We start from the raw sequence: 23,945 nt of genomic DNA, 5'->3' as shown, positions 1-23,945 counted from the left end.
AATAATAAAACAATCACAACCAACAATAAAACACTGGTCCTTCACACTAAAAGCCAGCTGATCAGCATAAATAAAAGCAAGCAGCAGTACTTAGCTGTCCCAGTTGATGCGACCCCCTCCCCGGGGTCAGAGCTTCCAACACCGTCCAACGCCCCGGGGCTCAGCTTGCGAGGACGGCGGGTAAATCCACAACTTAGGTCCGGCTGCCAGAGTCTGTGGCGGCAGATGTCGGCGTGGTCTCGGCACCCAACTACTCCCAGCCCTTGCTACTTCACGAAGGAGTCAAGCCTTCCCTCCTATCGCTGGAACAGTGCCCACCTGCTCAACTATCTTCGTCGCCGACAGTCCTAAACGACTGCGATCAACGCTACCCCCCAGGATCTGTTGCCACAAATACAGGTCGACCACACACCCCACCTTGGTAGATCTGCCACCCTTTTGTTCTCTCCAGCCCCATTACCTGTAACAAGGACCAGCTGGCGTCCAGTCACCACGCCCTCAGAATCTGGCAACTCCCGTCTTCTGTCCTTCACACTATAGATGAGACTGTTCTTGTTCTGGGGTATTAAAGTCACCATCTAGGCTTTGGCTTCTGTGTTTTTCAACTTGGAATCATTTTTTATTTACCACTTTGTGTGGTATGTGTTTCAAATCTTGCACATAAAGAGCAACTATCATCTTCATGGGCTCGACACACGGGAGGCGACAAACGACCGCGGTCAGCGAAATTTGTCGCTGTCGCTTTTATGACCTGTCACACGGGAGGCGATCCGTGGCAGCGGCCAGCACAGAGGAGCAGCCTTTTTGTTCCAACTATAATTCCCTGTTGGCCTCTGATTGGGTTTCTGAAAGGTCAAATATGCACTTTTCTTTAATACTGTTGTCATTTGTGAAAAACCTTTTTGTAACTGAAAAAACAACTTAAATTCCAAATGGTTGTCCTCAAATTTAAAACAATTGAATCATTGATTTAAATGAGTATACCTGTGCAATCTTTGTCAATATGTCTCAACATTGAATTTTGGAAGTTATCTGAAATATCGGGATATAGATCTCGTATCGTGCTATTGCAAAGAAATATCGGGATATTAGATTTTTCTCATATCGCCCAGCCCTAACATGACCCAGGAGGAGCATGTAGAGATTAAAGAGTAGTGGTCCTAGAATCGAGCCTTGGGGGACCCCACATGTCATGGTGATCCGCTTTGATTGGTGGTCCCTAAAAAAGACAACATGGCCCCTGTCTCTGAGATAACATTGGAACCAGCCAAGCACTGTTCCTGATAGTCCCAACCAGTGTGCGAGTCTGTCCAGAAGGATGTTATGGTCCGCTACACCTTCTTACTATGATAACACAGTAGTAGCCTACAATAAACTCCACTTATACCAGATATAGAACACTAAACCCTAACAGCTAATGACTAAACTACACTAGCAACCAAGCTAACACTAAATAATTATAATGCTATGCTGTGTTTTGCCAAATTATGGCTAGCCTGTTAATCGTCATACACACTTGCTTGCAAATCCTACTCCCAACTCGCCACAAGGCATGACCAAGACTCTCAATGCTTTTATAACCTACAGCCACAGTGCTGCTACGTAGTATTGTTGTAGGCACCCCCGGACTTTCGCATGGGCTTACCTGGGCTACAGCCCTGGGCCCCTGCGTGCTGGAGGCCCCGCCCTCGGTCCACAAAGCATTTTTATTTTTGTATGTAATTCTCTAACAAGATGCTACCCTTTAGCTGAGAAGCACTGGGATTTGTTTTGGCAAACATCTGTCATGACTGCTTATAACTGGTCCAAGTTTTCTCACACTTTTTACATCACGGCGGGCGTTTGCAGCCTGACATACCCCCGTATGCGGCGGCGCCGACGGCATCTGCTGAGACCACGTCCAACAACACGAATGATCTTTTCCTGTCAGAGAGTGATTGTGGAAAATTGGCGGCTGAATCCGCGGCGGATGTTCGGCAGCAGAGACGCTCGACCTGGAGGCATCTGAGACCACCACGTCCTCCATGGATTATCTTTTCCCATCGGAGAGTGATTGTGGAAAACTGGTGACCGAAAGTGCGTCTGGGCCACGGATTGAAACTTTGGATGAACCTTGTTACAGTACAGATCCAGCTTGCTAGGAAAAATGTGATGCATCTGTGCGTGCCTACTGGGCTGAGCGAGGACCGCAGAGCTGCCAACATATGCACGTAAATTTTAAAGCGTCCGAACGAGTGTACAAACAGCAGAAGCGGTTCTTCTCCAGATCACACTTTAAACGCAGATCGCCAATGGTGAGTATGTCCAAAGACAGTGGCTGCTTTACTCTCCATCTACCGGAGCTGTGTTTTGTTTTGCATGCTGCATTTTCAGTGATGTTAAAAGCAAATCGTGCTTTGAAACTGGTTTCAGTGACTGGAAACATGCCACAAACCGGATGAAAGTGCATGAAAACAGTGAACATCACAGAAAAGCTATGCTAACATATATCACATTTGGGTCAGCTGCTGGAAGGATAGATACAGAGCTGGAAAAACAATTTGAATCTGAGAGTGCATACTGGACTGAAGTTTTGAGAAGAGTTGTGTCTGTTGTGAAGTTTTTGGCAGAGAGAGGACTTGCTCTTAGAGGATCAGGTCATGTGTTTGGCAGGACTGATAATGGTAATTACCTGGGCCTTCTGGAGTTAATCAGCGAGTTTGATCCCTTTTTGAAGTCTCACATAGAGAAATGTGGAAATGCAGGTGCAGGGACACCTTCATATCTTTCTTCTAAAATATGTGAAGAGTTTGTTCAACTGATGGGTGATCGTGTTCTGTCTGAAATAGTCGGTGAAGTAAACATGGCCAAATGCTATTCGATCTCTGCTGACTCCACCACACCAGATGTTTCCCACCTTGATCAGTTAACATTTATTCTGAGATATGTGTCACCTGAAGGGCACTCCCAGGAACCCTTTCTTAAATTTCTTCCCATAGAGAGCCATACAGCTTTGAGCACAGTCTTCTATCTTAGTGGCAGATGAGTGTGCTTTTGCCTTTTGTTTATTTTTGTTAACGTTATTTATTTGACAGCAAAAACAGAGTTTGAATTGTATTAAAATGTTCAATGTTTAAATGACGACCTAATGTTAGGTTATTGATTCACACAGCTTTTAGAAGCCAAAGTTGAAATAACGTTTTCTTTCTATAAAATGCAAATCTATTCATTCAAGAATTATTGTAGTTTGTGTGAATTGGTTTATTAAAGATGTGTGATCTAAAAAAAAGTTTCAATTTGTAGTCCCTAAAATAATATAGTAAAATTATAAGTGTGTGTGTGTGTGTGTGTGCGCGCGCGCGCGTGCGTGCGTCTATGCAACAATTTTGAAAAAAGGGGCCACCTAAATTGACTGAAGCCCATGGGCCCACATCCTCCTAAATCCGGCCCTGGTTGTAGGCTACGTAGCAGCATAGTTTTTTAGCCATTGGCTAAAGTGGATTCAAACCAACTCAAACTCATTGTGTTGCGTACTTTTAAGCTGAAGAAAATGCCATACTGATGTTTTTAGGCTGAATTTTGAGTGTTTAAAGAAAATGCATCAAAAGGCAACAATCTTATTCAATTGGATGAGTCTAAACTTTCTGCTTTCAAATCAGGACAAGACTGAGGTTCTCATCTTTGGACCTGAAATTCAGAAAAGGAAATTGCTTAGTCCGTCACCTGACCTGAATGGCATTAACTCAGTCACTGCAAGCCATTTTGAGTATTTTTACTGTTTTTTGAAGAGTCACAGAATATTGTGTTCTGTGATTATGTAAACATCAAAACTACCAAATGAGAGAGTTAACTCTTGTTTCATCAGGAGGCAACGGCTCATTTGTAACCTTCTCCGTTCCTTCACAGTTTGCTGCAGAACACGGGTGGGTTTCACCAGAAATGCCCCTTTCTGAACAAAAACTGGAGGAAACAGGCCTTTTGTGTCAAGAGAGATGTAAGGCAGTAAATTGTCTTTGACACACTAATCCACTTTGTTTAATTGACACCTCAGACATCCCAAAAGCAGTTATCTTGTGTAAAAATAGTAAAACCAAACTATAAAATGGTTTTTGACAAGAAATTAGATGTTCAGATGTGTGGGTGTGGGTGTGGGTGTGCGCCTGCTCTGTCTTCTCCATCCCCAGTGAGTCGTGGTGGATAGCTGCTTATACTGAGCCAGGATCCTCTGGAGGTTTTTTCCTGTTAACTCATTCACTGCCAATGACGACTAAAGTCGTCATTTGCATTTTTTTACTGTTTGAGCATCAGAACGAGCCCCCGTGCTGAGAGAACAAACATCTCAGCCCTGAAGCCGATCTTCATCCGCATACGTCACACGTCACATGATCAGGAAGCAGACCATCCATGTATTAGGAGATCGTTTTGGGCCGTTCCTGTAAACAAAAAGTAAGGTGTGAACCGGAAAAGCGTCTGCCCATCACAATTCAACAACGGATTATGAAAGAACGGATAACGCTCAAAACACACTGATTCATCCTGATGTAAGAGGTGAGTCTCCGCTTTGTTTTGGTTGTTTTGGCATCGACATCATGCTAGCGCGCAACGTTCTGTGACTCTTAAAAAAACAGTAAAAACGGTGAGAAACGCTGGCAGCGAAGGCCGTTAGCGATCAGGAAATGGCTGGCAGTGAATGAGTTAAAAGGGAGTTTTCAATTCGAGTTTATTTATATAGCGCCAAATCACGACTAGAGTCGTTTCAAGGCACTTCTTATAATAAACATTCCAATTCAGGTCAGTTCATTAAGCCAAACAGAAATAATGTTTCCTATATAAGGAACCCAGCAAATTGCATCAAGTCACTGACACTAGTCAGTGACTTGATGCAATCCTCATACTAAACAAGCATAAAGCGACAGTGCATAAAGCATGCTTGCTTAGTATGAAGATTGCTGTAAAGACTCTGACACTAGTCAGTGACTTGATGTGACCTGCTGGGTTCCTTATATAAGAAACTTGTTACTGATCGGTTTAATGACCTGACCTGTACTGGAATGTTTACTGTGTGAAGGTCCTTGAGACGACTCTGGTCCTGATTTTGCGCTTTATAAATAAACTTGAATGTCTACAACACTATTAGATACTCATTTATACAGTTTATCAGCCAAAAGAATAGTTGGTTTGGGTGTTACTTGCTCTTTAAAATAATAATATAACTGTTAAATGTGTGAATAGAAAGTTACAGCATTCAGTAATTCACTGTGTTTCTGTTTTTCCTACAGGTGTTAAAATAATGGCGCTGGTTAAAGAAGAAGCTCATGAAGAACAGAGTGCTGGTGAGGACCAGCAGGAACCAGAACTCCTTCACATAAAGGAGGAACAGGATGACCTCTGGACCAGTCTGGAGAGAGAGCAGCTACATTTGAAGGAGACTGATGCTGCCAGATTTCTATTCAATGCTGGTTCTATAAAGAGTGAGGATGATGAAGAAAAATCTCTCGTCTCACAGCTTCATCAGCAGCAAACAGAAGACCGAGATGTTCCAGCGAGCAGCTCAGCTGACCATGTGACAGCAGAAATGACAAGTCATTTAGCAACCAGGTCTTCAGGCTGTTGTGTTAGTAAGGAATGTGTAATAGTGAAGCAACATGCAGACTCTTGTAGGGAAGTCCAGAAAAAGACTAAAACGTTTAGTTGTGATCACTGTGGAAATGAATTTATGCTTAAATCAAGTTTAAACAGACACATGAGAATCCACACAGGACAGAAGCCTTTTGCCTGTGAGCTGTGTGGACAAAGATTTAACCGACAAACAACTTTAAACAGTCACATGAGAATCCACACAGGAGAGAAACCTTTTGCCTGTGAGCTGTGTGGACAAAAATTTAGTCGTAAGACAAGTTTAAAAGATCACATTAGAATCCACACAGGAGTAAAACCTTTTGCCTGTGAGCTGTGTGGAAAAAGATTTACCCGAAAGACGACTTTAAAGAGTCACATGAGTGTCCACACAGGACAGAAGCCTTTTGCCTGTGAGTTGTGTGGACAAAGATTTAGTCATAAGACACATTTAAAAGATCATATGAGAATCCACACAGGACAGAAGCCTTTTGCCTGTGAGCTCTGTGGACAAAGATTTAACCGACAAACAACTTTAAACAGACACATAAGAATCCACACAGGACAGAAGCCTTTTGTCTGTGAGCTGTGTGGAGAAAGATTTAACCGACGAACAACTTTAACCAGTCACATGGGAATCCACACAGGACATACGCCTTTTACCTGTGAGCTGTGTGGAAAAAGATTTAGACATGAGACAAGTTTAAAATGTCACATGAGTGTCCACACTGGATGTAAGCTTTTTGCCTGTGATCTCTGTGGACAAAGATTTAACCGAAAGACAACTTTAAACAGACACATAAGAATCCACACAGGACAGACGCCTTTTGCCTGTGAGCTCTGTGGAAAAAGATTTACCCGAAAGACAGATTTAAACAGTCACATGAGAATCCACACAGGAGAGAAACCTTTTGCCTGTGAGCTCTGTGGACAAAGATTTAGACATGAGACAAGTTTAAAAGGTCACATGAGTGTCCACACTGGACATAAGCCTTTTGTCTGTGGGCACTGTGGACAAAGATTTAACTATAAGACAAGTTTAAACAAACACATAAGAATCCACACTCGACAGAAACATTTTGCCTGTGAGCTCTGTGGAAAAGGATTTAACCAAAAGACAGATTTAAACAGACACACAAGAGTCCACACAGGACAGAAGCCTTTTGCCTGTGAGCTGTGTGGAAAAGGATTTAACCAAAAGACAGATTTAAACAGACACACAAGAGTCCACACAGGACAGAAGCCTTTTGCCTGTGAGCTCTGTGGTCAAAGATTTTGTTATAAGACAAGTTTAAACAGTCATTTGAGTGTCCACACAGGACAGAAGCCTTTTGCCTGTGAGCTGTGTGGAAAAGGCTTTAACCGAAAGACAGATTTAAACAGACACACGAGAGTCCACACAGGACAGAAGCCTTTTATATGTGAGCTCTGTGGACAAGGATTTAGTCAAAAGACAAGTTTAAACAATCACACGAGTGTCCACCCTGGTCAGAAGCCTTTTGGTTGTGTAACTTGATGTAAGTGGTTACTTTTAATAAATGATCGATAAGATGTGATGTTTCATATAAATATGAAATATCAATGTTATTGATCTTTTGAAATTTTATCTAAAATGAAACCAGGTCATTTTGGTAGTTCGGGGAAATCACACCTTCGTAATATTTTGAGACAGAGCAAAAAATAGTTTCTAATAACCAACTTAATACTACATTTCTACTATTGTGTGGGTGACGGTGGGACAGGAGTAAATTGCTCACCCCGTAATTGAAAGGTTGCAGGTTCGAGCCCCCGCTCAGTCTGTCGCTGTCGTAGGGTCCTTGGGCAAGGCACTTAACTTACCTTGCCTGCTGGTGGTGGTCGGAGGGACCGGGGGCATCAGTGCTCGGCAGCCTCGCCTCTGTCAGTGTGCCACTGGGCAACTGTGGCTACATCGTAGCTCATCCCCGCCAGCGTGTGAATGGGTGAATGACTGATTGTGTTGTAAAGCGCCTTGGGGGGTTCCAGGACTCTAGAAGGCGCTATATCAAATACAGGCCATTTACCATTTACTAATGATGACACGGAACAAATGATGATAAATTATGGTTGAAACAAGATAACTGGGACAATGAATGAAATGATGGAATGTGTACTTAGATGTTATGTAGCAAAACCAAGTGTCTTAGAAAATTGTGATGTCTGGGTTGTAAAATACGTCTGAATGTATGGTTTAACAATCTCAATTAAAACACCATCCCACGCCAGTTGTGCAGAATCTAAGAGTTCTTGTGGTGAAGGCTGCCGGTGATCCAGCGGTCGGAGAAGTTGATACAAACAGCCAGTAGAGTTGACTTCTGTGGTATTTGGAGCACATAGTTTCACCCCAAAAACCAAACCGCTGTTCTGAGATACCTTCCAGGTGAGTGCTGGAAGCTGGTGTAACAATTTTGCAACTCCACAATAATTTCAGACTTCCTCATCTGATGTGGAGAGACCAGCTTGTCTGAGCGTAGCCTTTAGGAGGCGGATCTCAAGTCTGGCCTTGATTTGCTGCAGTTTAATCAGAGTCTGTTGTTCCTCTGCCAGACGAAGCTGTGATTCTGCCCTGTCAGTCTCTTTTTGCTCAAGTGCCTTGTAACCAGAGGTGGACTGGGATCAAAATTTGGCCCTGGAATTTTCTCTTCAGACCAGCCCACTACATTAGCCACGGACACTTCGTTGAAGTCGGCAAAAATTTCAGCGTCTCCTCTCTGTATACTACAAAGGATAGTCATATTCTGTGATAGTTAACAAAAAAAGAATGTTGATCTTGGTCCTCTTTCTCCCTACTCAAAACCAGTTGTGACCAGTTTGGGGGTGAAAATTGATGCAGGACTTAAATTTGATGCTCACATCAACTCTGTGATCCGGTCCAATTTCTTTCACCTGAGACGCCTTGCAAAAATTAAGCCCATGCTGTCGAGAGCCCGTGTGGAGCGGGTACTCCATGCTTTTGTAATTTCTAGGCTTGATTACTGCAACTCTCTCTATGCAGGGTTGTATCAGTCATCACTGCGTCGCCTACAGGTTGTGCAGAACAGCGCAGCCAGGTTCCTGACTGGGACCAGGAAACAGGACCACATCAGTCTGGTTCTGGCCTCACTGCACTGGCTTCCGGTTTGCTATCGTTCACAATTCAGACTCCTCGTCTTTGTTTATAATTTCTTCCAGGGTGGAGCTCCCCCCTATCTGGCCACACTCCTGAACAGACATTCCCCATCACGCGCTCTGCGCTCCTCTGACCAAGGCCAGCTCGCTGTCCCTCGTTCTAGGTGTCGTACTCGCGAGGACCGGGCTTTCTCAGTCCTAGCACCGTCACTGGAACCAGTTGCCACCCTCAGTTAGGCTGTCCCCATCTCTGCCAGTCTTTAAGAGTCGCCTAAAAACCCACCTCCTCCGCTTGGCGTTTCCAGAACATGTTTGAATTTGTCCCTCTTTTATGTTGATTTTATCTCAGTTTTCATTGGTTCACTTTTTCCCTTGTTTTACACATTTGTCTTCTACTAGAATGTTTCACCTTTTTTTGTCATTTGTAATCTGTAATTTGAATTGCTTTTATTTTCTGATTTATTCACTTTATTTAACTTTCTACTGTACCATGTTCAGTGCCTTGGGCTTCCTGACAGGGTTGCAGAAGGCGCTTTATAAATAAAGCTTTGATTGATTGATTGATTGATTGATTGAATCCACGGAGTTTGAACATTAAATCGCTCCACCACGTCCACGGAGGAGCTGTGAAAAACCAGGTAAAAGAGCAGAGCGGAGAAGAGCAGGGGGCTGTTACCACACATCTGCTTCATACAGCAGTGAATACATGTGTCTGATCGCCATGCGTTCAGTAAAATAAGTTTTGATAATAATCTGTGCAGAGCGTTAAAAGGATATTTTCTGATCTTCCATGGGCGCTCCAGCGCTGCATTTGTGGCCGATGCGCCTCTCATAAGCGGCCGGTAGGAAGGGACAAGCAGAAGAGTACGTGAGAATGTGCTGCCCAGCAACTCGCTGCTGATGGGACCAGTCCGATGGAAAGGGGTCACTCCATGTTCAACTATGGGCTCTTTAGAATGTTGTGATGTCACATGAAACCAACCTTCGGCATATATATTTAAACTTAATCAACCCAAATACCAACACTCACGGCCTTTTTAGCTCTTACTACATGATGACAGCTATAGATATAAAACGTTTTCTACTTGTTATTGAACACACATGTTTTAAAATGTAACCTAGCCAGCCCCGTGCTAATGCTACTTACTGTAGTGTCGGCCCTTCTCCTGGCGCACCAGCAGCACCTGCTGGGGTGGTGACTAAGGCCGGCCCAGGACCAAATCGGTCTGCCAACTGTGAACACTTAGCAGCTCCCACCTCTAGAGACTTCAAACTTTTTCGCCGCAACTTTTCTGCGCCACCCAAACGTTTCTTCGGCTTCTCCATTTTCACTTCAACAGTCCGAGGCACGGCACTGTCCAACCACTCCCGCCGACCAGCGATGAGGCCCCGCCCACCCTGGTTTGTGCTGCGTGTGATTGACAGCCTTGTCGCAGCGCCCTGAACCAGTCAGCCCATGACAATGAGAAACAGACCAATAATACATCTTGATGTGGGCAACACACTGCTAGCCTCAGTAACCTATTGGCCGGCCCAATTTGTAAGAAATCTAAGGGCGAGAGAGAAAGACGAACGAAACGAGTGGATGAATGAACGAATGAAATAATAAATGTCAGACCGGCCCGGCGGCCCCGCCCACATTGTCGGCCCACCGGGACGGCTCCCGGTGTTCCAGAGAGTCAGTCCACCCCTGCTTGTAACCATCATCTTTGTTTGATGAAGGGCGCTTCAAGCCTCTCCTCTGAGATCCTGTGGCAACTACCACTGGCTCAACCAATGAGAAACCAGCTGCTTCCTCACGAACAGAGCTGAGATTCAATATAAATACGCTCTGGATCAGTAGGCCTGTACTGAAAGGCTGAATACGTTAAAGCCTACTTAATCACTGTAGCTTGACGGAAGAACAAATAAAACTAAAACCTTATGAATATATAGGATATCTTGTAAAATACTGCATGATCCATATGTGGCAAGCGTGGCCACAACGCCACCTGATAATCAGGAACCAAAACCAGCTGAACCTAAAGGCACGTTAGTTCAATTTTACAGATCAAGCTTGAGACGGAGTTCCATTCCACATAAACAGAGATTTATTAAAAGAACCATAAAATGAGTTTAAAATCATCTATTAAAAAATAACCTACAGATAAAAACTAATTAAAACCAAATCAACTTAGGCTGAGGCTGACTATTGGGACTGCCTAAGATAGAGCCCGGAACTTAACTCTAGACCAGGGGTCGGCAACCTGTTCCCATCAAAGAGCCCTTCTTACCCGTTTCCCACAGTAAAGAGCACACTGGGAGCCGCGGCGTTGTGGGCGGGGCCTACCCTCAGACAGCAGAGAACTGCTTTAACCGATCACAACAGGTGGCAGCAACCAATACCAGTCGCTCATGTACCTCAAAGTTCTCTTTCAACCGAAGATAATTAATAAAACAGTTTGTTTAAAATTGATCCAAAAGTTGTAGCCCGTCCGTGCTTCAATATTTCCATATTTTTCACCCTGCTAGTGGTTTTAATAGTTGAGCAGGTGACGCTTTTTGAGGCATCACACATAACTGTTCAGAATACAAATCCAGGCTCTGTCTCGTTGCACTGTTGTAATTGTACTGAACTAAACTTTGCATTAAACATTGTTGAAAAGGTAAGAAAAGGCAATTAGTTGTTTTTCCTCGTTTACATTGACGGAGGTAACGGCGCAGTGTGGTGGCTCGGGTGTTCATCAGGTTTAATGTTTCTGTTTGCAACTATCTTCACAAGACGGCAAAACAGATAAATGATGGGGTTCGCACTGACCCGATGTTTCCCGTGTTTATTTTGACGGAGACATCTCAAGCCTGCAGATGCGCTGGCATCTTATCGCACATCGTGGAGGTAGCTACATCTATCAGGAAAAGATTCCCATCAGAACATCTGAGATGGACACTGAGCTCAGCGCAGCTCGCTGTCAGCGCACGCGTAACGTGGACGCGTCGCAGAACCAGAACCATGCAGGAAGATTGTGTGTGTTCTAAACCCGGTCTCTCAGAGACTTGTCACTTAAAAAATGTTCCCTGATTATGAATCTTTGGCTGAACTGTGCTTGTTCCTGTCTCCAACACTGCGACGCATCCATGAGCCTGTCCGAGGAACAGTCCAGAATCTCCTCTTCAGCTCAGAAAGCTCCTATAGAGACATTTGATTACGCACAAGCAGGTGACCTGTTCACGTTTACGCAGACAATCTTTAAATTTAGAATTGGCTACAGATGAAAACATGAATAAAATACATTGTAATTAAATTTTCCTTAATTAGTTTACAAGCAGAGAGCCGCATCAGATGGATGAAGAGCTGCATGCGGCTCCAGAGCCGCGGGTTGCCGACCCCTGCTCTAGACAAACTACAAGTAATGTCACCCCAATCACACGTGCATGCATTCGGGGGGTGAAGTGACTCTGGAGCACACCATCCGATGGGACCACCACCAGGGCTCGACCACCACTGTCAGCTCACAGCCTAAATGGAAAGAAAACAAAAAGCACGGTGAAAATCCAAATACACACACACACACACACTAAAACACAGCAACAACTGGGCGGACAGGCCGTCAGGAAATGAGCGAGCATACAGCTCGCCTGCACACACGTCTATTAGCCTGAGCCTCAGCCGTCCTCATGAGCTCCCGTCATTTTAGTGATTTCAGTTTCCAGAAAAAATGCAGAAGCAGCCGTGCACCCAGCACACACAGACAGACAAAGGGCCTTGAGGATAAGATATGGAGGTACCCCACAGAACAGATGGGTAGAGTCTGACCTGATCTGGTTTCTACACACACTGTAACTTCTGTTAGAAAGGTACGATCCAAACCAGTCTAGAACAGTTCCAGAGATCCCCACCGAGTCACCAAGTCTGTTAATGAAGGTGCTGTGATCAACCTTGTCAGAAGCTGCAGAAAGATATAACAATACTAAAGCTGGGCGGACACTGTGCGACTTTTTCACTCGTAGCACTCAGCTTCAGCTCAAACTGTACGACTTCCTCGCAGGGCAGATCTCACGAGTCATGTGCTCACACTGTACGTCTGGTAGCAACACGTCGGCCCTAAAAATATGCTAAAAATAGCAGTTTTTACACAACACGTCAGACTTTTTGGTCTTGCCTGTTGTCCTTCGGGAGTGCTGCAGGAGGACACACAGGGATTTATGGGGTTGGATGAGGAAAACGAAATAAAGAAAGTAAATCTGTGTTTTGTGATCAGTTTAATTTGACATGAACACGACAAACACGCTTTCTTGACAATCTTCGTGAGTAAAAAAAACGTGTAGAAATAAAAACGAACAGCGTGTGTTATCAGGGAAATAGCGGGCGAGCGGTGTTGATGCAGGATTGCGCCGTGAGCGGTTCTGATACTTTTTGGGTCGCAGCTGCTCTCAGCGCCACTTCAACAGTGCGATACCCTCACGAGGGACGAGCGAAATTTTAAACACGCCAGAAGTCCGTGCGATCTCACGATTGCTGATTGGTAGCTGGTCACGTGGTGTTAATCGCCTCTCGTAACCCCCTGTACACTACACGACGCTCGGCGCTAAACTCGCCCTGATCTCGTGGATTCTCGCACGAGTGGAAAATCGGCTCAAAAAAGTGAAAAAGTCACACAGTGTACGCCCGGCTTAACACTGAACTCCCAGTTGTCTGCAGCCATCATGATGTCACTGAGCAAAGCTGTTTCTGTTGAAGGCTTTTTACCAAAACCAGACTGGAATGTATCAAAACTGTTGTGTAGTTCAAGAAACGTTATCAGCTGATCTGCTACAACCTTTTCCAGTACTTTAGAGAAAAAGGGTCATTTAGAAATGGGTCTGCAGCTTTTAGGCTGAGATGAGTTCAAACTTGTTTTTTATGGACAGGTTCAACAACTGCATGTTTGAAAACAGATGGTACAGAGCCAGTTTGTAGGGATTAATTAATAAAATCTACAATGCATGGGTCAGTTTGGTTAAACGTCCTGATGAATAAGGCAGCAGGAATGGAATCAGCAGGGCATGAGGTTGGTTTAATGTGTTTCTGAATGAGGCAAATGTCCTGGAAATCTACAGGAGTAAAGAAGGACCATGATTGGGAGGAAGGTGGTTGGATGGGGGGTAGGAAGTAGATGGGGGTGATTTTCTGATTTTATTCTCAAAGAACTCTAGAAAGTTGTTACAGTCAGACCTTGAGTAAACCGGCATAAGAGGAGCGTGAGGTGAAATAATCTGGTTTATGGTGTCAAACAGGACTTTAAAGTTATTTTTGTTTACAGCAATCAGCTGAGCAAAGTAAGTGGCCCTCTCATTCAGAGATGTTATCAGTTCTCTAAAGTGCAGCCTGTGACTTTCTGGTCGTCGACTTCCAACGTCTCTCGGCTCTGTGGCATGTCCTTCTGAGACTGTAAATGTTTAGATGTATCCAGGGACTTTTTTCCTTCTGTAGATAAGACGATCTGCTTAATGGGAGCCACTTTGTTCAGGATACTGCAGCATTGCTTGTTGAATGATTGGATAAATAAACTTGGATTATCAGCATGTAGCCTACTGAGCTGCTGTCAAACCATCTAGAAAAAAAAGCCTGCAGACGCATGGTTGTTTCAGTTTGGTCCACAGACACGTGGATGTATTTTATCTACCATGTCGTGTGTGGTTTTGTGGAAAATTTGATTAACAAATTTGCAGTCGTAGTCTTAGCAGTTGTAGTCCTGTAGTCCAAAAATCAACACTTTTTGGAGAAAATAGGTTTGAATTTCTAAAGGAAATGTAAAATAAAAGCAAATGATAAAAGCTGACACTCAAAAGCTCTTGATGTTGATGAAACGGGGCAAAATAAAATATAAGAACTTTATTAAAAGACAACAAACAATATTTTGAGTCAAAGAATGTATTTAGATAACAACTAAGGAAACATACAGACGAACTCCACATTAATACAAACAGATATGGCTTCACATATAAGAACTGTTCTATTGTTTGTCAGTCCGATGTTGGTTTTATGCAGTTTCACATTCTTTACAAAACAAAGATAATATGGTGTTTTATTAACAAATTACAATTATAAAGAAAACATTTAGGTGTTAACAAACAAGAATTTATTAACAAAACTGCTGATGTCTTTCCAAAACGTGTGTGTGTGAAAGCCGAGTAGAGTCGCAGTACTATGACGTCATCAGTGGGCGCTGGACCCCGAGCAGATCCTGTACCGACACCGGCGCCAGTGGCTCACCGTGTCGTTCTTCCGGTCGTTGTACGGTGAAGAACACGCCATGTTGTTGTCTGGAGCCAGGTCTCCGTGTTCCGGGGCTCAGGCCGCTAGCGGGGCTTCGGGGTTGTGAGGCTGGGTCGGCAGAGAGGAGCAGGAAGTGGGAGCTGAGTGGGAGGAGGGACGGAGGGAGCTAGCCGCTGAGTAGCAACGGCTAGTGACGGAGTGATGAGTGACTGGAACGGGAAGAAGAAGAGAAGTGGAGAAGCTGGGGCCTCGAGGAGTTGACCTGGAAACGGACTTGAATAACTGGTCAGGAGCTCCTGGCACCAGGGATCGATGAGCGAGCTTGTGAATGGTGAGTGAGTCTTTCACCAACCTGCGTAGGCCTCCAGCCCCATGGTCCTCCTGCTTTTGTTGTGTTAACACACTAGTAACCAGCCTCATCAGCTGTTCCTCTGCTCACGAGCAGCGAGTCTCCTCATCATCTACCTGCACAGGTCCTTCTCACACCAGACATGACTCGCTGAGCCAGGTCACCTTCAGTCAGAGATAACTTTAGACTTTTGTCTCTCTAGATGCATCCGACACACACACACACACACACACACACACACACACACACACAATAGTGTTTCTATGGTTACATTGTGATTTCTTAGTAAATATTCTATTAGGTGAAAGATAAACTTTATAGTATTTATCCTAGTGGATCTATAATTAAACGGGTAAATAGGGCTGGGCGATATGGCAAAAATAGAATATCACGATTTTTCCAATATTTTATCATGATTTTTTATCCATGATTAGCATAACTTCAATTGCGTATTAAAGAAGAGAAACATTGAATAAACAAACATTTATTCATATTAGGGATAATAAGCACAGTGCTAACACACATATTTTAAACTCACACCAGAGATGATAAAAGCCCTGAGAGAAACAATTATAAAAATCAGTTTTTCTCGTTTTTCAAGTAACTTAACATGAATTAAAATCGTAAACATATTTAAAGTGCAAACATGTCAATTGCAAACGTATTGTGCAAACATGAACTTGTTCAAAATACTATGTAGCTCCCAGTTGCTCATGTAGTGGATAGTTAAGCTCAAATACGGCTCTGATGTGCGGCTGGACCAGAGATCGCTTGTGGTAGCAAATAACTGCACATTCTGAATATTTTCTGCAACTCTCACTTTACATTCAGCGTACATGCGTGGAATGGCGGTGTTCGAAAAATACTTGCGGCTGGAAAACTCGTAGCGCGGATCTAATGTTATTATCATGTTCTTAAATCCCACTCCTACTGTTCGCACGGGACACAAATCTTTGACCAAGTGGTACGTCACTGCATCTGTCACGCTGTTCCATCGTCTGCTGTCTCTGTCGTAGGGAGTGAGTTTTGTGTGTTTGTTAGCGTTTGCTGCCTGGAAGAAGCACTAGCCGCTGCAGCCGCAGGCTTTTTAGCTTTAGCTGCCAGCTGGCTCTCATTGTATTGTTTGGGATGCCTTCTTTTCAAGTGATTAAACAAGTTTGTGGTGTTGCCATCACTTGCCTTGACGCTCTCCTTTTAAATGACGTTTCGCTGCTCTTTGTCATCTGGTGAAAAACCAAACCAGTTCCATATAACGGACGAGGCGTTCCTCTTCGGAACGAAAACCTCATTGTCGCTCTCAGCCGCGGCCGAAGCCATGTTTTTTCACACACAGGTGAAAACAAGCGGGGCACTAATATATTACTATGACTCACTCTGATTGGTTAAGGGTCAAACAAAGGCGTGTCATTCGCCGGAGGTAAGTTCCCTTAAGTGGTTAGCAGCAGTGTGCTAGACGATGGCCCCCTCCATGAGGCCACCACAGCTCAGCAGAACATCGTTGTAGCTTCTTCTGGGGAGAAAAACACTTAGAGAGAAAATAAAGTTAACAGCTGACTCATATGACCAACGACCCCCCCCCCCCCCTTACACACACACACACACACACACACACAGAGTACTTTAATACTAATCATCTTTTTCACCTCAGAGAAATCTCAGCACCCACACTTTTAAACACTGTGTGTGAACAAGTGCCTTGAGACGACTCTTGTTGTGATTTGGCGCTATATAAATAAAATTCAATTGAATTGAATTGAATTGAATAGCTGATCACACTTCAGACTAGAAGCTAATGATGGTATATTAGAGCATCCTGGTGCAAAAAGCTAAACTTTTACAAATGACATGATTGGTCGACTACTAAAATAGTCGTTTGTGGCAGTCCTAAAAATGTTGCCATGAGAGGAGGCGGAGAAAAAAAATCAACATACCAAAAATAAAATGGCCAGGGCTGCACGCTTAATGTTTTCTACAATTTTTAATATATTTTTCAATAATTATCGATATTGATCAATATAAAACATTTTTATCGATATACATTTTTTCCGTATCGTCCAGCCCTAGTAGGAACTTCCATATAACCTGAAACCTGTTCCTTGACATGGTTCTATTGAAATAAGGCGTGGCATCCACCCTGTCCACACTCCAGTACATTTCATTGCTCGGCTTTTTGACATAGCCGGTCAGGAAAGTTGGTCCAAAGAAGGTTTTCAGTTCTGAGACCGACACTGGCTTCCAAGCATTACCTCTGCTACGATGAGGAAGGTCAGGGTGTGCTTGAAAATACTGACTTGCATACAGATTGGTTTGATGCACAACATGATCAAGCAGCTCCTCAGTCAGGAAGAGCTCCAGGAACTTAGCTGGTACATCACAGTCTAGGTCTGCAGCAGCATTTCGGGGTCCAGAAGTTGCAGTGAAGGGGATCTTGTTGGGTTGCCAGCTGACTTCATTCCAATCCAAATCCTGCCCTCGACTCCTGCTTGATGCACACCCTGTAAACATTATAATCATAAACACACACACACACACTATTTATTTATTTGTTTTTCTATTTATTAATTTGTTTGTTTGCCTCTAACCTCTTTTCTTTGCAGTGCTAGTTGTGGCAGGGGGAGATTTTCTGGGTGAACAATCTGTAAATTGAAAATATCTTAAAATAATAATCAAAAATCAAATTATTCCCGTTATAACTCTGTAAAGAAAAAAGCTGGAAACAAGTGTTGGGGATGCTTTGTGACATTCATGAAAGTAGGGGAGATGGGTAAGCAGGAAGAAAAGAATGACGTGAACACAACAATCAAATAACAGCCGTTAGCTGTTAGCTAGCTGTTACGTTACCTTCTTCATTTTGTCTTTTATCGTCTGGGTGACGAGTCGCTCCTGCTCCTGGTTGGTCAAGATAAATCTGGATCGGGTTCACTAAAATGATCCAACCGGGTTGGTTGTCGTCTTTTCTCTAGACAGGAACACGATGCAAAGTTTTGCCACCGCAACACAGACTTTGTTGAAGTGTGAGCTAGGGCTGCTCGATTATGGCAAAAATAATAATCACGATTATGGTGACTGAAATTGAGATCACGATTATTTAGGACGATTTTTCAATTTATGTTGATTTTATTTGTTTTTATTCAGTCATAAAACTGCTCAGGGCACAATCAGGACAAAAATAAGAAACAAGATGATCACTAAAAGAACTCCTGATTCCCAGGATAAAAGGACCAATATACTTATAGCTCATAGTCTATGACCCAAGGGCTGTAGACCTTGGTTTAACTCATGTAAGTCTAACCAGTACAGACCCAAATACCAATATCTTGCAAATACTGACAGCAAGAATTATAGAGTGGCATTTATAACAAATAAATGCAAATAAACTGATGTTCACAAAATGTTACATAACATTTATTGAGTCGTGTCAAGGTGCTGTAGCACTGTGTCCTCAGAGAGATTAGTTATCAGCGTGAGGAACTTATTTCTACCTTATTTATAAACTATTTATTTACAGGCCCATCAGTTAATGTAATAATTGTCCCGACCACAGCTGCACCCCCCACCCCCCCACCCCGGTCTCACACAATCGGGCAAGCTGCACGTGTGTTTAGCACGCCGCACGCGCACATTTAGCTGTTTTTAGCTGCTCAGGAGACCGCAGGTGCGGTGTGTGTGTCACTCACTCTAGTTAATCCAACAAGGAGCCGGCTCCGAGAGCTGTCTTTAGCGACCGACACATCACTGCATCATTCCCTTTCCTAATGTTGTGAAGAACGGTCCGGAGCACAGGCGGAGTGTTTAGCTAACCTGCAGGAAATGTCGACGACAGTTATCCAGAAAGTAGCTAAGGGTTACCAGAGATGTTTCTGAGGTGTTCGCTAGGTACTTTTAGGATTAAAAAGTCAAGAAGGGGGTCTGAAAAGCTGCTAGAAATAGCGTCAAAGTCGCTAAATTGGCAACACTGTGAGGAGCGCTTCATTTGCAACTTAGGGCAGCGCAAGCGGGAGGAGCAAATAATCGGCTTGTTATGTTTTTTATAATCGTTCAAAACTCAGATCGAAATCGTGATTAAAATTCGATTAATTGAGCAGCCCTAGTGTGAGCTGCATCAGATTATCCGTTTTGCGCCTTGCCTTAGGCATAGTGGCTTCCCAAAACCAGCTCCTATTTCATGGATCGTCTTCTTCCTGATCACGTGATGCATCACTGTTGCACACACAGGTGAAAATCATTTTTAGTTGGTTGGTGTTTACTCTCAGGGTGCGCGAGCTTGTTGCCTACCACCTGTAAGAGTAGCATACGTATGTATTTTGGGTACTTTTAAAGCTCAATATACTACACTACACTTTGACCGATAAGATATGAATTTATACATAAATATGGAAGTCCAACCTGATTGGTCTTTGAATGTTTAACCAGAAGATTTAGAATTCTTTGTTTATTCAGGGGTTTTAAGACTCTTCGAATCAATTCAGACAGAGTCAAGTTTATAAAAAGTAAGAAATGTATTTTCTAAACAATTAAAAACATGACAACTAGGGAACACTTTATGTGATGAATGACTCTACATGGATGGAATGTGAGGTGTGATGGAGTGAATGTGATGTTATCAGAACCTTCGTATCTGGAGAATCTGAGTTCTGAATGGGAGTGATTTCTGTCTGCTATAACTATAGTGATGGTTCATAAAACCACATCAGACGCAATCTGTCGAGTCTACGTACCAGCTCGGAGACCCCTGTGGTGGATCCGGAATGTGTTGAAGTCCGGGGACCCCAAAGGTACCGAAGTCCGTAGAAGAAACCGCAGTGCCAACTAGACCGGTCGCGAGATGTCTCCAGGTCACGACAGTTGTTTGCGTCTTAGGAATAACCCTTAAGGAGTCGAAGTTGGTTCAGCTTTGTTCTGAAGGAACAGTTTGCGGTATCAGCTGTAGCGTGCAACAGGTTTTGACAGCTTGTCAAAAGATGCGACGGGAGCAGAGTTTCCCTCCGATGGCCAGTCAGAGTTAGCTCAACTGAAATCACTCAGGAAGTGATGCTGTTTAAATAATGGCCATATCTTGGTTTACTGATAAATCAGAACTTGCCCCTGTGTAGGGGGTAAATATTGTTGTTTGTCGAGTGACCCCAAAGTACCGAAGTTCGTAGAAAAGACCGCAGTATGACCAGGTCGGTCCAGAGTTGTCTCCCGGATCACAACAGATATATGCAATCGTTTGCGTCTAGAACAGCTGTTTCTGAATAGCTGAAGGAACCGTTTTGCTGTGTCAGCTGTAGCTTGTAGCAGGGTTTTTGACCGCTTGTCAAAAATGCTCTGGGTTAAAGAGGGTTCGCTCCGGATGACCTGTCCGTAGCTTTCTCCTTTCTCTAGAACTGACTCACCGTGAAGTGAGCTCTGTTTTAATATGCTCACATTATGATTTCTTGGCCAACCGGGACATGCCGTGTTAAGGGGTGTTAACAAGCAAACCTCAGAACGTCACGCCTTCTTTCAGATACAGGATGCTCTGATTTGTGGGTAAGAAAATTTCTATGTGTCTGTTTATGTTTATGTATTTAGCAGATGCTTTTGTCCAAAGTGACTTACAAGTTATAATCAGCATTTTGCCCTTGAGGCTAACAACAACAATAACAACAAAAACTTGACATCAGTCATGGAGAGTATGGAACAAGGAGTGGACAGTAGAGGGGGGGGGGGGGGGGGTGCAGGGAGGGTGCTAGTTTAGAAGATGCTCTCTGAAGAGCAGGGTCTTCAGGAGTTTCTTGAAAATTGAAAAGGAAGCTCCTGTTCTGGTAGTGCTTGGAAGGTCATTCCACATTTGTGGAACAGTGCATGAGAAGAGTCTGGATTGTCCTGAGCGTGGTGTAGGCACTGCTAGCCGACGATCCTGTGATTACCGGAGCGGCCGGGCCGAGACGTAAGCCTTTGCAAGAGGATTCAGGTAGATGGGAGTCGTACCATCTCGGACTTTGTATGCTAGTGTTAGCAATTTGAATTTGATGCGTGCTGCTAGCGATAGCCAGTGGAGCTCAATGAACAGAGGGGTGATGTGTGCTCTTTTTGGCTGGTTAAAGACCAGATGCGCCGCTGCGTTCTGGACCATTGGAAGAGGTCTCACAGTACAGGCTGGAAGACCAGTTAGAAGGGCATTGCAGTAATCGAGGCAGGAGATAACAGTAGATTGCACCAGGAGCTGTGTGGCATGTTGTGTTAGGTATGGTCTGATCTTTCGTATGTTATACAGCGCAAAGCGGCATGAACGAGCAACAGAGGCAACATGATCTTTAAAGGTCAGGTGTTCATCAATCACAACACCCAGATTTCGAACTGCCTTTGAAGGAGCCAGAGCTAGGAAGTCATTTTGGATTGAGATATTGTGCTGTATGGATGGTTTTGCTAGGATGACAAGTAGTTCAGTTTTAGAGAGGTTGAGTTGGAGATGGTGGGATTTCATCCATTTTGATATGTCAGAGAGACAGTTTGATATTCGTGCAGAGACAGTGTGGTCGTCCGGTGGAAATGACCGATAGAGCTGGGTGTCGTCTGCATAGCTAGCAGTGGCAGGAGAAGCCATGTGATCGAATGATCTCACCCAGTGAGGTGGTGTATATGGCAAAGAGAAGAGGTCCTAGTGCAGAGCCCTGGGGGACTCCTGTAGCAAGATGGTGCACGGTAGAGGATTGTCCAAGCCAAGATACACTGAACATCTTAGGTGTGTTCTTACTGTGCCGTGGTTCTAATTCCATGCTTTCGTTCTTTTTTAAACACAGAAACAGTAGCTACAAAACAGGTAAACAAAACTGTTTCTGTGTTTAAAAAAGAACGAAAGCATGGAACAAGATACACTGAATGATCGTCCTGTGATGTACGATTCAAACCAGGCGTGTGCTTTCTCTGTGATGCCCATGCTAGAGAGTGTGGACAAAAGGAAGCCATGGTTGACAGTGTCAAATGCTGCCGATAAGTTGAGCAGGATAAGCACGGAGGATTTGGCAGTTGCTCTAGCTTCTTTTAAGGATTCAGTCACTGCTAACAAAGTTCAGTGGAGTGGCCCTGTTTGAACCCAGATTGGTAAGGGTCAAGCAGACAGTTTTGTGAGAGGTATTCTGTGATCTGCTTGAAAGCCGCCCTTTCAATGATTTTGTACAGAAAAGGGAGGAGAGAGATAGGTCGGTAGTTCTCCACATGATTCGGAGGAAGAGATGGTTTTTTTTAGCGGCGGTTTAACCTGAGCATGCTTGAGAGAGGTGGGAAATGTACCGAATGTCAGTGATGCGTTGATCACATGTGTGAATGCTGCGGCTACTGTAGGAGCAATAGCTTGGAGCAGCTTAAGCCAGGCGTCCACTGTGCGACTTTTTCACTTGAGCCGATTTTCCACTCGTGCAAGAATCCACGAGATCGGGGCGAGTTTTGCGCCGAGCGTCGTGTAGTGTATAGAGGGTTACGAGAGGCGATTAACACCACGTGACCAGCTACAGATGAGCAATCGTGAGCTCGCTCAAACTTTGGCATGTTAGAAATTTTGCTCGTCCCTCGTGAGGATATCGCACTGTTGAAGCGGCGCTGCGAGCAGCTGTGACCCAAAAAGTACCAGAACCACTCACGGCGCATGCGCAATCATGCATCAACACCGCTCGCAGTGCATGCCGGTAGATTTGTGTCCGACTTGACGCCGACTTGCTCTGACGTCATGCCTACGTAGGCAACGACAACCTTGTGAGATCAAGGCGGCCGCAGATTTTGGAGCAAGGCGCTGCAGTTGCTCTCCCTCGACTGCAAAACCTAGGGGATGACGGGAAACGCCTGGCTCTCACCTGATCTAAGATCTGATTGGTTCATATTTTGATCCAAACATCCGGTGGTAGAACATGAAATGTTGGTCACATGTATTCTGTAAATCATGTTATGTTGATGATGACAACAATATAGGCCATAAAGAGAAATGTGTTTTGTGTTCTTATGTCACGTTTCCTATGAGCACACTGAAGCTACAGCTGATAACCTTTACTTATTATTACATTCATGTCTTCATATACAATATATGATATCCACAAGCACGTGAGGATGGGTTTCAGCTGCTAACAGGCACCAGAATTAAAATTGAAAATTGAACAAGTGTGAATGCTAACGCGATATCTTCAGCCATCGTCACCCGTGAGCTACACATGTAGGGAAATCTGTCCGACTTAAGGACTCGACACACGGGAGGTGACAAACGACCGTGATCAGCGAAATTCGTCACTGTCGCTTTTCTTACCTGACACACGGGAGGCGACCCGCACCAGCGGTAAAGCCGTCTACGCGTTCTGTTCCATGGTGAAATCGAAACTTCCGTTGTTTTGCCTGGCCGTGTCAGGTTGGAGGGAATTAAGGATGTCGCCTCCCGTGTGTCGAGCCCATTAAATGCTTGCTTTCAGCCCCCCCCGCTGCTTCCGTCTGCTCTCGTCTGTTTTCCAGGCGAGCCGCTGCTCAACTCGAACACGGCCATTCTCTGCGCCTCCCGTCTTCTTTAAACCGCCAAGAATCGTTCCACCTACGCACACGCTTCTCTGCTTCATACCGTTTCGAACTGTCTCGCATCTCCTCACCAGTTTTAAAGCGTTTTGCCGGAGATTTCATCAAGAAATCCCATCCCTGTGG

General features: G+C 44.2%; 2 protein-coding genes across 2 annotated transcripts in view; one reads left to right on the top strand and one right to left on the bottom strand.

Moving 5' to 3' along the window:
- The window catches only part of LOC129162178 (oocyte zinc finger protein XlCOF6), an 849,318-nt gene that overhangs the window by 39,246 nt on the left and 786,127 nt on the right, over positions 1-23,945 (bottom strand). The window lies entirely within an intron of this gene.
- LOC129162175 (zinc finger protein 91-like) overlaps positions 1-23,945 on the top strand; it is a 38,945-nt gene that overhangs the window by 9,292 nt on the left and 5,708 nt on the right. The window contains exons 3-14 of the mRNA XM_070548758.1: positions 3,886-3,973; positions 5,259-7,109; positions 8,161-8,218; positions 11,008-11,117; positions 11,549-11,723; positions 14,868-15,100; positions 15,364-15,464; positions 16,193-16,269; positions 17,485-17,570; positions 19,559-19,600; positions 19,976-20,080; positions 23,497-23,661. Of these exons, the coding sequence (XP_070404859.1) occupies positions 3,886-3,973; positions 5,259-7,109; positions 8,161-8,218; positions 11,008-11,117; positions 11,549-11,723; positions 14,868-15,100; positions 15,364-15,464; positions 16,193-16,269; positions 17,485-17,570; positions 19,559-19,600; positions 19,976-20,080; positions 23,497-23,661 (3,091 nt within the window). The remainder of the gene's footprint in view (positions 1-3,885; positions 3,974-5,258; positions 7,110-8,160; positions 8,219-11,007; positions 11,118-11,548; positions 11,724-14,867; positions 15,101-15,363; positions 15,465-16,192; positions 16,270-17,484; positions 17,571-19,558; positions 19,601-19,975; positions 20,081-23,496; positions 23,662-23,945) is intronic.

This window comes from Nothobranchius furzeri, chromosome 2 (assembly GCF_043380555.1).
Source record: "Nothobranchius furzeri strain GRZ-AD chromosome 2, NfurGRZ-RIMD1, whole genome shotgun sequence".
NCBI classification, from domain to species: domain Eukaryota; kingdom Metazoa; phylum Chordata; class Actinopteri; order Cyprinodontiformes; family Nothobranchiidae; genus Nothobranchius; species Nothobranchius furzeri.
Note: the sequence above shows the minus strand (reverse complement) of the source record. Positions and strands in the feature narration are given on the sequence as shown.